This window comes from Coregonus clupeaformis, chromosome 10 (genome assembly GCF_020615455.1).
Source record: "Coregonus clupeaformis isolate EN_2021a chromosome 10, ASM2061545v1, whole genome shotgun sequence".
In the NCBI taxonomy this organism is placed as follows: Eukaryota; Metazoa; Chordata; class Actinopteri; order Salmoniformes; family Salmonidae; genus Coregonus; species Coregonus clupeaformis.
In genome coordinates, this window is record NC_059201.1 from 44,490,901 (window position 1) to 44,509,730 (window position 18,830).

The 18,830-nt window shown below is 41.1% G+C and overlaps 1 protein-coding gene across 3 annotated transcripts in view; it reads right to left on the bottom strand.

The window, feature by feature from the left end:
- The window catches only part of LOC121575056 (SLIT-ROBO Rho GTPase-activating protein 3), an 87,830-nt gene extending 69,656 nt beyond the window's left edge, over window positions 1-18,174 (bottom strand). For all 3 annotated transcript variants that reach the window (XM_041887864.2, XM_041887863.2, XM_041887865.1), the window contains exon 1: window positions 17,715-18,174. In XM_041887864.2, the coding sequence (XP_041743798.1) occupies window positions 17,715-17,781 (67 nt within the window). In that variant the 5' untranslated portion in view covers window positions 17,782-18,174. The remainder of the gene's footprint in view (window positions 1-17,714) is intronic.
- Between the last annotated feature and the right edge of the window lie 656 nt (window positions 18,175-18,830).

Consider the following 18,830-nt stretch of genomic DNA (forward strand, 5'->3'; position numbering starts at 1 on the left):
GTATCATGTACAGGTCACAGATCATAGGGTCTTCCAGGAGGCAAAAAAATCATACAATTGCCACTGATTTTCTCAAAAATGGTTTGTGATACAAATGTAAAAGGGTATTTCCATCGAAAAGGACCCACGAGCACCAACGTGGATTTCATAGAACCATATCAAATTGGGTGTCAAATGAAAGCTAAGAGTCTATCTTTTTGGGAAATGAAGGCATAAATAAGTGTTTCTAACATGTTCCATCTAAAGAATTTGGTATAAGTAAAGGTTTTGATTTCTGGATAAATAGATGCAAAAGGGGTCTTAGAAAACATCTACCAGAAAAAGTCTTAAAAGGTATCAGAAATACATCAAAACACAATAATGTTGACGTAAAGACACCTGCCAACTAATATCAACACTTACACTGTGTACAAAACATTAAGAACACCTTCCTAATATTGAGATGCACCCAACAAAAATACAAAATATCTATAGCGAAACTATACTGCAACTGAATTGGCTAATGGGAAATCATAATAGTCACAAACCACAGTTGGGTCATCTGCTACTGTCATCCCTTCCACTGACATTCAGTTATAATCCTGAGTGGCGCAGTGGTCTAAGGCACTGCATCTCAGTGCTTGAGGTGTCACTACAGACCCCCTGGTTCGATTCCAGGCTGTATCACAACCGGCCGTGATTGGGAGTCCCATAGGGTGGCGCACAATTGGCCCAGTGTAGTCCGGGTTTGGCCGGTGTAGGCCGTCATTGTAAATAAGAATTTGTTCTTAACTGACCTGCCTAGTTAAATAAAGGTAAAATAAAAATAAATGTTCAGCTGATAATTGTTTTTGTCTTTCCATCGTCTGGTAGTCAAACCAAGAGGGTCTGAGTCTGGACAACCCCTCCCTCTCTCGCTCTCTTGATGTTAACGTCTACAGACGGACCGGACTGGACCAAAACTGAACCTATCACAGACATATGTCTCACAACTTTGGACAGTACTGTATAGTGAGTAGAGCACAGTAGAGTACAGTGCAATACAGTACAGTACTGAGTACGGTACAGTCCAATACAGTAGTACAATACCGTACAGTAAAGTAGAGTATAGTACAGTATATTGTACTGAACTATACTGTACTGAACCCTACTCTACTCTGCTGTGCTGTCTTGTACTGCACTGTACTCTACTGTGCTCTGCTGTGTTGCGCTGTGATGTCTAAACTTGTGAAACATGAGCAGAATGACATTCATATCCTTAATTATGCATTTCTGTGTAGTACAGATCAGGCACCCATGATAATTACGTTACCAGGTGTAAACCCACTTCACTTACTGTAGTTCAATAACCAAAATATATTTTTTCAAACTCAAGGTGCCATGTCATAGCTGATACCCCATTCTTACTGCAGACATCTTCGAATCTTAAATTTGGAGCCTATATTTAACAGAATTTTGGGAAAACATAGTCACAAACTGAGGCCGAATTTACCGTAATTCCGTTACCAAAGTTTGCACATGCACTCTTCTACTAAATTAAAGTGTAAAAATTGAGTAAAAGCGTAATTATGTTACCGTGGAAATGCCCAAAAAGCATTTCAAACATCCTTCCTCCCAATGAAGTTTCTATGTGAGAATTGCGAGAACAATCTGAGATACCAAAAACATTTTCTGCTCCCGCTGGCATGGGATCGCCCACATAGTGCACTACTTTTGACCAAGGCCCATATAGATAATAGGGTACCATTTAGAGCGTACTCTATGTGAGGATCAAATGACTGTTTGATATTATAATGTGATCAGTGTGATCAAGATAATAGCCTCATGATGTTTGCCTTCCCTTCCTAGAGCCCTAGCTCTAGTTATTTATGGGTCAGTAAAGGCATGGAAGGATGGTACTCTATATGCAGTTTGTGCACGGTTCTCTGGATGCTGCAGGCCTCTACAGCGTTACAGTACGGCCCTAGAAACCCATACAGAATTGATGCACAGGTTGCACACGCTACACACAGCCTACCTACATCTTCGTAGCTACTAAAACTAACACGTTAGTAAACCCGCTACAATCCAGGCTCTGTCGTAGCCGGCCACGACCGGGAGACCCATGGGGCGGCGCACAATTTGCCCAGCGTTGTCCAGGGTAGGGGAGGGAATGGCCGGCAGGGATGTAGCTCAGTTGGTAGAGCATGGCGTTTGCAACGCCAGGGTTGTGGGTTCGATTCCCACGGGGGGCCAGTATAAAAAATTTAATGTATGCACTCACTAACTGTAAGTCGCTCTGGATAAGAGCGTCTGCTAAATGACTAAAATGTAAAATGTAAAAATGTAATTATGCAGTACAGTGTATAGTCAGCAAGCAGTTTAGCAGTTACACTGGCGGGCCCCGGTGGCAATAAAGTAATTGACTTCGAAGAGTTCCAGTGTTGGATAGCCATAGACAGCTAGCTAACATAGCATCCCTCTCTGTTTGAGCCGGTGTTTGAGTAGGCTAAACTAGCTAGCTTAGTGAAAGTGGATTAAAAAATACAACGAAATATAGCTCTTGCTTCTGCTTTATTTTTGAATAAATTAATTTGCTCAAAACTGAACAAACTGTCTTTCTCTCTCTTTGAGTCAACTACTCACCACATTTTATGCAATGCAGTGCTAGCAAGCTGTAGCTTATGCTTTCAGTACTAGATTCATTCTCTGATCCTTTGATTGGGGAGACATGTCAGTTCACGCTGCAAGGTTGGAGGCCGTTCTCCGGAAGTTGTCATAATTACTGTGTAAGTCTATGGAAGGGGGTGAGAACCATGAGCCTCCTAGGTTTTGTATTGAAGTCAACGTATCCAGAGGAGGACGGAAACTAGCTGTCCTCTGGCTACACCATGGTGCTACCCTACAGAGTGCTGTTGAGGCTACTGTAGACCTTCATTGCAAAAGTGTGTTTTAATCAATTATTTGGTGACGTGAATATATTTAGTATAGTTTTGTCTAAAAATAATAACTTTCATGTTTCACTATTTTTATTTTTAGGAAATTCACTGAGGATGGTCCTCCCCTTCCATCTCTGAGGAGCCTCCATTGATCTACAACAACTAGGCCCTAAAATCTGCAGTCTTGTGGGAAAGGTGAATAAATAGCTATATTTTGGTAACACCGACTTTACTTCAAGCCTGCATGTATAATGTATTATAATGTGTTGTTCAAGTGACTTATCATAAACATGTATGGCTCTAGGTTTCTATCTTAGAATTAAACATGTGCTCTGTTTGGTTTAGTGAAGTCAGGCATCACTGTAGTTTAGAGGTGTTTTATTTCTTCATATCTAATTGGTAGCTAATGTGTTTTGCCAAAATGACTCAGATGTTCCAGAGCCCATAGCACAGTCAGTGAGATTTCAATTAGCCCGTCTGCTGTTGAATGCTAGGCCCGGTGTTTGTTTTCATCAATAAAAGCTAAGTCGCTACAGCTCTGGACCCAAATATAAATTACCCCCAGAAGCCAGTTTAAAACCAGAGTGAAATATGAAAGACAATAAAGAAAGCCTCAGAGGGGTATACTACAAAGCAGGATTATGGAGTTAGCCAGCTCACTTGTCTAAATATTCTGATATAACATTTCATTTTATACAAAGATAAGCTTGAAATGGGTATGGTCTAATTGATTTAACAAACGAAAAGACATCGAAGGGTGTTTTCACACATAGTTTTGAGCTATAGTTCGAATCAGAGTTATACTATTTGTTACATTGTATTTTTTTCCATTTGGTTCAGTTAGTTTCACATTTCCAAATGTCAAACGAACCAAAATTCCTAAACACAACCACGTGTCCATGCAAGTCATTTGTTTATTGGACAAAAATACTCACGATAAATCAATTTATGATTATCATGAAGCATAACTTGCGTATCCCAATCTTCACATGTGACTGATCGGCTTGATTCAGTCCTATGTAGCAAAATTAGAAATTGTGTTTTTTACATTAGATAAAAGTAGTACACTACAGTTGAGGAACAATGGGAAAGTAATTCTGCTTTGAAAGTTGATAAACGTTTGAGAAAATGGTCCTTGAATGTTTTGGTACACCTACTGGAGAGCTCTTCTTTGTCTACACCCATTCAGCATCATTCACACCCTCTTAAGCCTTAGCCCCACTCATCTCTTTAAGGATTCACGTGAGGCCATGTGCTAAACAGAGTGAGTACGGTAGTGTACTAAACAACCAAAGATTTCAAGACTAAAGGCTGGTTTATACTACGTCTATCGACATGTCTGCATACAGTTGTCGCAGTGACATCATGAACATTCTATTGTCGTCCGACATCAAACTTGTCGTTCTAAACAATGTTTTGGTTCATTTCTAGCTTGTTAGCTAGCTAGCTAGCTAGCTAACGTTAAGTTAGCTGGCTAGCCAGTTCAAATTATGACCATATCATATAGCTGACAACGTCTTAACTTTAGCTAATTTGTATTCATTATTACAGTAAAAATAAACTCACAACAATATCATTATTTACAAGTTAATGGCGAGCTAATTACAGCAAATAGTTTACAGTTGTGAGTGTGATGAAATAAAAGCACGGCATTCTACTGGAGAATTGTTTAACTTGGACACTGTCTCGTTGGCCTAATTTGACTTTGGTGCAGGTCAGGTTTATTTGTCACATACACAGGATACAGAAGGTGTAAATGGTACAGTGAAATGGTTACTGGCATAGTCTTTTGTTTAGACATATAGCTAGCAAGCTAGCTAAACAATGAACCATAGCTAGATAGCTAACATTAGTCTATAACTAGCAATGCAAATGGCTCTCAGACACTAATAATATTACTACACAGATCATACACATAACGTTAGCTAGCGAGTCAGGCAGCTAACATTAGTTAGCCAGCTATCAGTATGCTTTAACTTTGAATGAAAACGACTTTGACAAAATTAGAAACTTATAATATCTGAAAATGTAGCTAGCTAGACTCTCTTACCCGTATACATGGATGAGCGCTTCTCCCTCTCTGTCACGGATGCCATGGTTGCCCTTAGTTTGAAGATGTAATTCGGATAATTGTTTTTGTCTGTTTTTGAGTGTTAAAACGGTTTGAGTCTGGACAGCCCCTCCCTCTCTTGCTCTCTGCCAGCTCATACTGACACCTAACCATGAGCCCCCTCTCTTTCTATTTACTGTAACCAGCATCCTCACCCACTGAGCACCGACCGACACCAGACGTCCATGGACGTTGAAAAGTAGTTGAAATTTGGTCAGTCCACCCTGGCCTTGATGTTAACGTCTACAGACGGACCGGACTGGACCAAAACTGAACTTATTATAGACGTATGTTTCACAAGTTTGGACAGTACAGTATAGTGAGTAGAGCACAGTAGAGTACAGTGCAATTCAGTACAGTACTGAGTACGGTACTGTACAGTCCAATACAGTAGTACAATACCGTACAGTAAAGAAAAGTAGAGTATAGTACAGTATATTGTACTGCACTGAACTATACTCTACTCTGCTGTGCTGTATTGTACTGCACTGTACTCTACTGTGCTCTGCTGTGTTGCGCTGTGATGTCCAAACTTGTGAAACATGAGCAGAATGACATTCATATCCTTAATTATGCATTTCTGTGTAGTACAGATCAGCCACCCATGATAATTCCGAATAATATTACTACACAGATCATACACATAACGTTAGCTAGCGAGTCAGCCAGCTAACAGTACGCTTTAACTTGCAATGAAAACGACTTTGACAAAATTAGAAACTTATAATATCTGAAAATGTAGCTAGCTAGACTCTCTTACCCGTATACATGGATGGACGCTTCTCCCTCTCTGTCACGGATGCCATGGTTGCCCTTACTTTGAAGATGTAATCCGGAGACAGGTGTTTTATACAACAGCCTTCTGTGTGTTCTCTTTTTGACTCCCTCTGCATATTTACAAACGCCTGAATTTTCTACATCTCCTTAGCTATCATACTCTGCTTCCACCGGCATTCCACTGATTTCAAAACTTGGTTCTCCAGAAGGTGGAGAGCATTGGCAACACTTTTGCAGTTCTTTGTGATATCTTTCAAAAAGCCACGTTAGAAAGAATTACCTACACATTCTGAGCAGCTCATGTTATAAACAGAAGCATGCTACATGGCAGACCAATCCAAACTCATCTCTTGGCATGTCCAGCCCATCCATTATCTTCGCCAATCAGGCTAGCGGGAAGGTTCCTGTCTTTTTCCATGGCTAAACCAACTAGGCTCGTAATTTAACACTTTTATTCGTATTTACAGATGGCATACGAGTTTGTTATTAAGGCACATGAAAAGTTCAAATGTTCTAGAAGGCATTTCTGCCCAAAAATGCATTTTTGATTTTAAAAAATATGTTTACGTTGAAATGCCTCTCCTGTGAAGTAGTGACGCACGACATATGTCTAGTTTCCTGAAACAAGTCATATATTACTTTCGCTTTGGTCTTCCAACATGTGGGAGGAAACTGCGCAATAGCCTCTAATGCGACGTGAATAGGTTTATTCAGTGGCCTATATCCCTGGTATAGTCCCCATCTCCACTAATCTGCATAGGATGCACTCATACATTTACATTTCAGTAATTTAGCAAGACTGCACAATAGAGTCATTTATAGTAGTGAGTGCATACAATTTAGCCAGTTATCAGTTGCCGCCTTCATCCGCCTTTCCAGACGTTTGGGAGATGGGACTCCTGTATCCGCCTGGTCAGCCTTTGAGGACTTGTGGCTTTGTAATTGGATTTGTCCATCTCCTAGACTGGCTGCCTGCCAGGTGGGGGCCCTAACCGGGTGCTGTCAGCCGGAGCCAGCTGAGACTCGCATGGGGTAGGGGCGTCACTGAAGTAGCATGCATGGCAGAGCAACAATACCCGCTAAATGTGCTGCTACTCACAGAAAATTTCAGAGATCTCAAATTATGATTTCATCAAATGTTCACAGTCAAACAACCAATAATAATGCGCGACTCTGGTTATTTTCCTGTGTTTGGTTCGGACTGCGTTCTCACTGGCAGCGAACCGCACCACGGTACAAATTTAATCGGACAGAGACCACCCTTTTTGAGCGAACCACGGTGCGTTGTTTAGTGCACTCCCGAAGTGCGGATAGAATATTCACACAAGTCCAAACGAACCGAACTAAGGGGGTAAACGCACCAGAGTTCGGAGAAAAAAAAAGAACGCACCAAACCATTTTAGTGTGAAAGTCCCTTTAGTTTCGCTTAGTTATTTCTGGTTGCTTATCAAAGTTAGCTGGCTAACTCATTGATCCTGCTTTGTGCTGAGAAGTTGGTGGATGTTTACAGTTGTTGTTTCACATCACACACAAAGGCGCACAGGCACACACACAAACTCTACACACACACACAGTTGGATTTGTGTGGATATAGCTGCATGTCTTTTTGTACACAATGCAGGTGCTAGCGAAGCAGGGGTGCTATGGTGTAGAAATACAGCTACAGGACAAATGTGCTAACATATATGGAGGCATTTTCCCCAATTAGGAGGTGATTTCTATCACAATGGCCGTAACCAGTGTCTCTATGAATATATCTATTACTGTAATAGCAGACACCTATTCAGTCAGTTCAGTGTTTGATTCCCCTCTGTAACACTGTCCATTAGGTAGTAGCAGATGCATTTAGAGCGGGTACTATTATTATTATAATGCACCTCTACCTCCCATGATTACTGTATTAGCTAGTCCTTTTCTGTCTGTCTGGGGCTGGTCTCAGCTGTTGTGTTGCAACATATTGCCCTCTGTCTGGTCCCGAACCAACCCTGCTGCCTGTCCAGACTCCTACACAAACCTCAGGTCTGCTTATCTTTCTCTAAGTGAAAATAGTTTGGGCTAGTAATAACCATGCTGCAGCTTGTAGTAAAGCAGGTTCATGATGTCTGTCAGAGGACATGGTTCACCACATCTTTGCAAGTTTGGTGGTTATACCCCCCTGGTCTTGCATCACTGCAGAGTAGAGCAGAGTATAGCCTACTACACAGTGAACGGTCCCAGTGGGTAGCGTGGTAGCCTGGATGGGCCAGTTAGCCCAGTTGGTCTGTGAAGCGAGGGTCAGTGGCAATGTAGTACAAGCCTGTGAAGAGATAGACAGGGCCAGTGGCACTGTCTCTGGGCTTGTCTCTCTCTCTCTCTGCTGTTATCCATGCGTGGCTGGTCACACGCCGCCTAACACAGGCGCACACTCCGACATCAGTTGGCACAAAGCAAGGCAGTGAGGCTGTTTCCTGTGAACGCTTGTCTTGGGTGAGCCGTATTTACTATGGTTTGTCTTTACACACCCTTTGGTTGAATTCACAAATTAATCTCTATGTCTCTCTGTAATCCTCCAATGTCTCTATCTCGCTCTGTGGAAATAAATGGTTTTAATGAGGGCATCAGCATCCAGCCAGTGACAGAAGCAGAGACAGAGATAGAGGTTGACAGGAGGAAAGGGTGCAGACAGACAGACTGGGCTCAGCTATGATGGCCATAACAATCACCTCACATTGATTTCCTATGTCTAGACGTGTCTCGACACAGAATTCTGCCTTCATCTGTAGCTGATTTTTGCAATAAATGTTGTTGTTACCATAGAAGACAAACACAGAGGTGCTGAAGGAGAGAGAAGAAGGGGTGAGGGTGAAAGAATATCACACAGGGTGGGTGGCAGGCTGCAGTATAGGGGTGAGGGGGTTGGGGTAGCATTATTACTAGCCTGGTGCAAGATCTCTTTGTGCTGTCTTGCTAACTGCTATGGTAATTGTCACGCCAAACACCATAGGTGTTTACAAGACAGAAAAAAACTGATCTAGGAACCAGGCTACATTATTGCTTCATGCTTCCAATGAAACCATGAAATCTCATGACAGTGTAAGGTCAAAGCATTTTTTCTTCATGATGAATACTGATTAGCAGAGGGGCGTCAACCAGCCCAGACAGTCATGGAATGCAGATCTACTGCAATACATTTATTTTACGGTGGAGACAGAGAGGAGGAACACAAGCTACACACACACACGCTTCCTAATGCTTCTTCTCCTAGACTGATCAAATGAAACTAAACTGCAATAAAGTCTTCCTCAGTGACTACTGTAAATAGTAGGCTAGTATACCTTCACTTACTAACACATTGTGCACCATACTTCAATGCCACACAGGGACAGACTAGCCATCTGGCATTTCGGGTAAATGCCAGATGGGCTGGTCCATTTTTAGGCCAGTGGACCTGTCTAACTTGGGATTTTTGGGCAAAATTATCATTATCTGGCTAATAATGAGGGCTTCAAGGGGGGGAAATGGGCTGCTGTGGGGACCTCAAGGAAAAAAATGGGCCAGTGTGTTAGAAATGCCAGGGCTGATTTGTGGTCCCAGTCCACCAAAAGCCACATTCATGTTTACGACCCAAGGCATCAACAAGGCAGTTTGTTTCAGTTGGAAAATGTGTTCATGTTTAAAAACAAAATCTTACCCTCCCAATCTGAAATATATTTTGATAAAAACAGATCTACAACACCAATGTTTTATGAGTTACCATGGTTTCTATGTGCGTATCGATGTATGAAAATTGTTTATGCATCATATTAGATCCAACCAAATGAAGCATTTAAGCATAAGACCTAAATGGACTGACTCCGAAAGAGTCTAATGACAGAGGGAGAGAAAATGGCCCATGATCCAGGTCAACCAAACCTCATTCAGTGGGTTTTACTTTCCAGATGAGTAGGAATGGGGGGTAGAAGTGGTAGATGAGGGTAAACGGCAGTGCCTTGCTGCAGTGCATCTAGAGGTTTGTTTAATGGCCTGTGACTGAGTTGTAGTCAAGCTGATCCACTGTGATTCTTTCAAACGCATGCAAATATGTGTATGGATGCAAACCAAGGTCAGCTAACAGATTGCAGCTGGGTTTCACTTCCAACACACCAGAAACTGTTGTTTTCTTAAGTGGCTAGTATAGCCAGCTACTATAGGAAACGAATATGAAAACAGGCTGAGTAATTCAATAAACATTCATGCACAGTGTCAACCATACATACGCTCATACAAAGACATCAGTAGCTATGCACAGAACAAAGAACTGTGGTCTATTCCAGTCTGACCTCTTAACCTGCTGGATAAATCACACTGTACTGTAATGTCCTATACTGTATATCCATCTGGAAATAAAAATGATTGTAATATTATTGTAATAAATCACTAAGATGCTTCAAGGACTAAAGACATTTTAATACATGTTTTGATATAATTTCATGAGTAAATTTGATTGTCTGTGTAAAGGATCATGGGCAGGTGTATAAAGGCGCTGGTGAGACTTAAACATGGCACCATTAATGGCGGTTAGTTTCGATTAATTCTGACGCATACCAATAGTTGACACATCCTTCATAGGAAGTGACTAGTTTATTAATGAGTGGTTGGACAACATACCACACAAACCACAGCCAGTGTCATGACAAGGTAAATAATGATGTCATCTGTCATGACCTGTCAACGCAGTTATTATAGGTTTAACGCCATTGACTGTTCGTCATGGTTACGGAAAGTCGGTTGGTCCTTCAACATTCTGTTCAAGTAGTGGTGCATGACTCCAGGATTTTTGGTGCATGACTCTTGCTCGACTCCCAAAACACGCTGAAACGGATGTGCACACACGTGCACACCACCTCATTATTGCAGAGTCCTACTAGGAAGACTACATTTGCGTTCTAGAGGACTGACATGAGCATGATGCTGCGCATTTCCTCATCAACTTAGCCTATAAAAGGCCTCTTTTGTTTGAATATAGAAGGTGATCTGTAGGAACTAGAATATTTCTGCTGTGCGCAGCCTTGACCGATCCCATGGGATGATGCCGTGCACTCTACGCTGATAAACCTATTATTTTCCATGTTATAGCCCTATTCGGACGGGTATTACTAGAGACATTGGTGATGTCATTATTATCCAAGCATTTGCGTTTTTCCAGAGGACGATTCACACAGGATTCGTTTTTCCAAACTGCCCCCTGTAATTCTTTAGTTTTTTTTATGTAATTGACTCATGACGGAAGCCTGAAGGTTTTTATTCTAGGCGAAGATATTTCAAATGTCTAAATGATAATAATAGGCTATACACTGATAACTTGTGCTTGGCTGCCAAATGTATTGGTGTCCCCATAATATTTAAATGTATGAAGTGTGATCATAATCATAATTTTAGCAATCCATGGTAGATGTCCTTCTTAATAACAATGCCCCCATCCTGCTGATATGAGCTGCTGAACTGCATTTGCATTTTACATGCGATTATGGATGAGAAAGGGAACTTGCCATTTCCAAAAAGTTCATTGATAGCCCGTACTTTAGTGAACTTGTGCGAAACATTGCAAGCAAAGAAATTGAGAGACACAGCATTGCAATAGCCTATACATCTTTTGATTACCGATGCATGGTTCTGACTGTCTGCCTGGTAGCCGACATGCCTACCTATGCCTGGCTGTGCCCCTCCCCTCTCTCCCCCTCCCTCGCAAGCTCGCTCTTTCTTTGCTGTAAAAGTTGTGAGAGTTAGTATTCTCAGAAGTAGCCTATGGCAACTAGTTTCCTCTTTTGCAAAAATACTGAAGCTTGACACCCATAAATGGGAGTCGACAGGCAAGGAATCAATTATTTTGTAGTCGACTCCCCACCACTATGTTCAAGTCAAATTCTCCCAAGAAAGTAGCCTGGTCCAAGATCTGTCTCGGAGCCGTGACTGTTGGAGTCGTGACATTGACCGAAGGAGTTGGCAAGACAGCTCTAACAGATCTGAGACCAGGCTACCAAGAAATAACCTATGTCTAGAAATCTGCTGCAGGTCTGGAAATAGACAGCAATAAAGGGCTGCTGGCTGACTGCACTACAGTAAAATGTTGTTTAGTCAGCTACCTACTCAGCACTATTAGACCCCGATGCCAGAGTATAGCCCTTATAACTCCCAACTGAACTGATCCCAGACAGCCTTGCAAATGAGCTTAAGCTGTCAGCTTAAAAGCTTTTCCTGAAACTGAGACGTCCTCTCAGCTGTGATGGCTCTATCGCAGTCAACACACACACTGCCGTAAAGAAACACGGACGCACATACACAGACATGTATGAATGTTGGCATACACACACACACGAAGAGTCAACTTCAGTAGACTACAGCAACATGCTGCAGTGTGTACCTCCATTTCTCATTAAAAAGCAGTGAGAGCAGCTTGGTTTCTTCATGATGCACTACGGTCATACCCTGCTCCAGGGGGTGATAAAAGGGTTTCAGTGTTTGCTCTTTGCTGTAAGTACAGTCTAAAATTAGTTACAATATTTCAATCCAAGTAGGATAATACATGTGTCTGATATCTGCTTGACACAGCATCTTACCCTTTAGTGGTGAGCAAAGACCACTGCATTTCTTACTTCAGTACAAGGTAGATTGACTGACAAAAAGTGTGTGGGTTGTTGTTGGTTAGATACATCTAACAGAGGGGCTCCATTGTGGCATGCATCAGACTATTTAGTTGTGGAATTCATCAGCCACTTGTCTTGAGGGCTATATTGTCTGCCTTTTCTATTCTTCTACAAACATGTTGGAGGGTAGAGGATTCTATATGTGGTCCTGTGCAGCTCAGTTGGTAAGAGCACGGCTATAGCAATGCCAAGGTTGTAAGTTCAATTATTGCAGGGATCACATACACTTACTACAAATGTATGCACTCACTGTACTGTAAGTGGCTTTGGATAAAAGTGTCTGCTAATTGGCATTTACGTGAACAAGAGGATGTACTGTACCTTCATCCTCTTAATGTGTCAACTTGGAGAAGCCATCGGGTTTAGAGGAGAGCAGGAGGAAGATCTACAACTAGCTACAATATATTCAACTCTGCTGGGTTGATTTAAGATAGATTAGGAATGATGGGGGTATGAGGGCTGGCTCAGTCAGTCAGACTGTTGGAAATAGAGTTCGAAATTGAGTTACCGGAAAAATTGAGTTTCTAAAATTAGGCACCTAAACCTAGGCCGCAGGATGCATTCTGTCAGTTCTGATACAGTTACTGTTCATATACACTCCCTCACTAGTTCTCTCTCAATCTCCTCTATGAGTTTTGGTGGTCCTATCTTCTACAGTCACAGGTTGCGTCCCAAATGGCACCCTAAAGTAGTGCATTATGTAGGGAATGGGGTACCATTTGGGATGCAGACACATACTGTATTTAGCATCAGCAGAGAGACACTAAAACCCTTTCATGGTTCCATAATTCATGCTGACAACATACATTATTTATGGCGTTTCTGAACTGTTTGCCAGTAGAGAGATTCCCCAGCCAGACCCTCTATAGTTCCTGCACTAACACATTTTTATTTATGAGTGTCTGAAAATTAAAGAAGATGTAAAATGAACTTACTCTGGGGCCAAACATTATAGAACGTTATTGATTAAAAGGACATCCCTGGTTCTTTCACGGTCTTCAAGACATCTCTTCGAAAGCTCTTTTCTCATTTAATGTCTTCCTTTGAATAGATGGACATTGAGTCATTCCATATGACTTCAATCCCTTTCTGACTGCACCCCTTTTGATTTGAACGAAACTTTCCATATATGTTTGCCCATGGTAGAAGTGATCAGACAGTGACTTTTTGTTGAATACCCCACCCCATCATGAGACATCTATGTCTTCAGTCTCAATGAAAGCAAGTCTAAGAAGCAGTAGATCTGTTCTTGGTGCGCAAAGGTTATGCTTCCCGTTTTTTAATTTAGTTTTTGCATCTTTTACTTTTGGTTTTGTACACCAGCTTCAAACAGCTGACAATACAATATTTTGGGTTATGGAAAATATATTTCACAACGGTTTAGATGGTACAATGATTCTCTACACCAGGGGTATTGAACTCTTACCAGCAGGGCCTACGGGGTCCAGAGCCTGCTGGTTTTCTGTTCTAACTAATAATTAATTGCACACACCTGGTGTCCCAGGTCTAAATCAGTCCCTGATTAGAGGGAAACAATGAAAAAATGCAGTGGAACTGGCTTTGAGGTCCAGAGTTGAGTTTGAAGGCGCTATACTATACTTCATTGTTTTGTCACATATACTGACTATTCGAACTTGAGCAACCAGGAAATGGCGGAGGGATTTCTGCATAGTGCATCTTTAAGTGGGAATATCCATTGTTATAAATTAAACTGTCAATCCTCCATAAGAAACTTATTGAAATCATAGAAACCTATACTGAACAAATATATAAAAAGCAACATACAACAATTTCAAAGATTTTACTGAGTTACAGTTCATATAAGGAAATCAGTCAATTGAAATAAATAAATTAGGCCCTAATCTATGGATTTCACATGACTGGGAATACAGATATGCATCTGTTGGTCACAGATACCTTTTTTTTCTAAAGGTAGGGGCGTGGATCAGGAAATGTGTCAGTATCTGCTGTGATCACCATTTGCCTCATGCAGTGCGACACATCTTCTTCGCATATAGTTGATCAGGCTGTTGATTGTGGCCTGTGGAATGTTGTACCAATCCTCTTCAATGGCTTTGCAAAGTTGCTGGATATTGGCGGGAACTGGAACACGCTGTCATACATGTCGATCCAGAGCATCACAAACATGCTTAATGGGTGACATGTCTGGTGAGTATGCAGGCTATGGAAGAACTGGGACATTTTCAGCTTCCAGGAATTGTGTACAGATCCTTGCGACATGGAGCCGTGCATTATCATGCTGAAACATGAGGTGATGGCAGCGGATGAATGGCACGACGATGGGCCTCATGATCTCGTCACGGTCTCGCTGTGCATTCAAACTGCAATCGATAAAATGCAACTGGTTTGTTGTCCATAGCTTATGCCTGCCCATACCATAACCACACCGCCACCATGGGTCACTCTGTTCACAACATTGACATCAGCAAACTGCTTGCCCACACAACGCTATACACGTGGTCTGCGGTTGTGAGGCCGGTTGGACGTACTGCCAAATTCTCTAAAACCATGTTGGAGGCGGCTTATGGTAGAGAAATTAACATTACATTCTCTGGCAACAGCTTTGGTGGACATTCCTGCACTCAGCATGCCAATTGCACGCTCCTTCAAAACTTGAGACATCTGTGGCATTGTGTTGTGTGACAAAACTGCACATTTTAGAGTGGCCTTTTATTGTCCCCAGCACAAGGTGCACCTGTGTAATGATCATACTGTTTAATCAGCTTATTGATATACCACACCTGTCAGGTGGATGAATTATCTTGGCAAAGGAGACATTTTCACTAACAGGGATGTAAACAAATATGTACACAAGATTTGAGAGAAATAAGCTTTTTGTGCATATGGAAACTTTCTGGGATCTTTTATTTCAGCTCATGAAACATGGGACCAACACTTTACATGTTGCGTTTATATTTTGGTTCAGCATAGATAATACAATAGACATTCACATTAAATTGGACATTTGACAGTGGATGGACCGGCGGCCATGTTTCTGGTAGTAATTGGAAGTTAAATGTTCAATTCAATTTATATATCTATGGTTTACCAGCTAAAATGCAGTGGTCTGAAGGGATAGGTCCATTCTATGAATTATATTTATATGATTGAAATGACACCCACCCTGTATTCTAGAGCATGCTGTGTCAACCGATGACGGGCACAACACAAACACTTCAGGTGATGTAAAGCTACAACATTTGTAGAAATGAGAAAAGTCTGAGTTTACGCGTTTTTAGATCATTTACATTAACGATTAAAAAATCCCAATAAATGTTTTTGTAAAAATCCCAAGAAATCATAGAATAGTTCGATAACCCTGTTTGTAAACTTTAAATGATATCAAACTCAACCGTTTATCTTTTTGATGAAGACATGGATGTATCTTGGTGGGGTATGCAAAATGGGTAAACTTTGAGCACCTCTATCTCCTGAATGTTTTGGCATTCAGGTCCAAAAAGTCACTGATCACTTCTACCATGGGCCAACAGGTATGGAAGGTTTTGTTTAAATCAAAAGGGGTGCAGTCAGAAAGTGATTGAAATCATATGGAACAACCTCATTATTAGATGAATTCTCCTACTGAAATGACCCTGAAGTGAAAAGATGGTGATGCATCATCATGATGATGATCCACTGCAGTGGTCAGAGCAGGCTGTGATCAGGTCAGAGGTCATGACCATTAGTCTCTGAGACACTAATGCGGTCTTCATAACCAAGTGGGAAGGTGGTATTTACCACATACGACTGGGAAAAACCCACTTGAACGCCCCTCCAACTGGTAATTACAAGTGGGAAACTCATCTATCATCCCTGAGCTCCGACTTCTCCCACATGCTGACCTCTGACATCACCTACTTAGGAAATGACCTCGATTCCATCGTTTTTGGCAGTTAAATGTAAAACATTATTTATAAAATGCAATCTACTAATATGGTTTTTGAACACTATAATTTGTTTATAAGCATCATAGATGTACTTTTAGTTTATGGTTGACGCAGCTTGTTGACAATCAGAGTTTCTCAACGAGTTCAAAGCAAGTGAATGCTTCCAACTGGTATTTACAACTTCACAACTGGTAATTACCACCTTCCCACTTGGTTATGAACGCAGCAATCACATCGGCTCTTTTCGAGCTGATCTGATTGGTCAAAAGACCAATTAGTGAAAAAAATATATGAATGAATAAATGTATCATATTCTCTAAATGAAGAACACCTGGCCTTGGCTTGAGAGACTAGCTATCTGAATGAGCCATGTGTAGTGCTGCTGTCCTTAACCTCTCTCTCTCACACGTTATATATCTTTCCCTTGTTAAGGATACATTCACAATAACTTTCGCCACATATTGTTTAACATGTTAATGCTGCATAATGTGGTGTTATGCATTTTCACTATTCTGTGGGAATGTCTGGAGTGTCCATACATTGGTAGACCTACTCACGTAAGGTGCATTGTGCGGAGCTTTTACCGAAATTGTGTTGAATAAGAGTAATTATCTGTTGGAAATTTGTGTTTATCTGGTTACAGGGACCTCTTGACCATGTGTATCCACAAAAAAACTGCCCAAAATATTCGCATAAGAAATGCTTCTGTTCAAGATAAAGTAAAAACATGCTGTTGATGCCATCAATGCCGTTCACTCTCGAATTGCAAGTTATGCAATAGTCGACTCTAGTGGTCGTTCGCGAAAGAACGGATCTTTTTGGTGAATCACAACCGTGAAAGAGCCGTTCATTTGGCTCCCTGATTTGCATACTATTACTCATGTTTATTTTTTGCTTTAAAAACGATTATCTACAAATAAATTACAAAATCATTCTCTGAATATGGTGCATCCTCACAGTCATTCTGGTCCACGCTCATTTTTGCAGTGCATAGAAAATTATTCATTCACCCTTGTTTTGCAGGCAATATAATACTTTGGCCAGGTAGTCCCGTGTAGCTCAGTTGGTAGAGCAGGATTGTAGGTTCGTTTCCCACGGGGGACCAGTATGAAAATAAATAAATATGTATGCACTCACTAACTGTAAATCGCTAAATGACTAAAATGTTTTTAAAAATGTATTTGAACATGCATATCACGATCTGACATAATCGTAGCCTACTTTTGGGGTTTAAAATTAAAGCTTTGCCGTTCTTTCATGGTTCTAGGTCGATTTTCAAACATTTCTAATGAAGAGCCGTTTTCAAGCATTTTGAATGAAGACCATCAAAACACAAGCGATTAGATTAGGAAATACCTACCTTTCACTTGAGTCTCGTATTCCCCAATAATCTCCTTGTCCTTCTTGACTCTCGTATGAGATGACATGATTCTTTAGGAATAGATGATGGACACCTATATATACACCTCGCCTCGCGACACCACAAAGTATCCTAGCCTAAAAATCTCTTCGGCAGAGACAGTCAAAAGCGTGAAGCAGGGGGGCTACTTGCGTTTCAGAGATCTTCAGGGTCTCAAAATGCACTTGAGGTTGCATGGCGATCAAGGCGACGTTGAACTGGTTAAAAGTGCAAAACAAATCTAGACAACTCCCCTCTTTCCTCAACATAACATTTTTGAATGTCCAAAAAATAAAATAAATAAGAATCCGCATTTACTACGTTTGGTCAATTATATGTTTCAATACAACCACTGCCTTGCAGTGGGGAGTATGCGCAAAGATTGCATCGTTCAATTTTCCATACGCCTTTCCAGCCACCCTTTTTCTTGCTAGTTCTCTGTGCTGCAGCAAGAGTTGGATGCAGACGTGATCTCAGACTCCTCCCACACACTCCTCCCACACACCCCTCCCCTCACACATACTCCCTCACTTACACACATGAAGAGGGTAATTATAGTGCAGTGGTTATGCACGTGGTGACAAAGCAATATAGGAGTGTTGCTGATATATGGTGACAGATTTTTAAATGATGAGATTGAAAGAGGCACATCATCGTTAGCACAGACACTGCTGACCTGGAAATTATGGCATAAGATACCTACATTTTTAGGCTGCTTTATAGACCTCAATGTATCCCTCTGAATACATCCCTCATAACAGAAGAGAGAGCTATATTGTTGTAGTCTAATAATAATATCAACATTGTTTTGATGTTGGATAATATTTTGATGTTTCATAATATAACAGCTACGGCAGTCATAACATAACAAAACATTGTCAATGACACATAATTAATGTTGTTATTATTATTGCTATGACAAAACGTAAGGATGACAGGTTTTTCTTGTCTCTCTGCTGGAAAATATTACTCAGCAAGCCAAGCATGAGCCTTCAAGGACAGTCATTGTGGCTGAATGACTCACATTTCTTAGTAGCCTTCATTCTAAAGACAGTTTGAAGATTAGATTTACCAGTA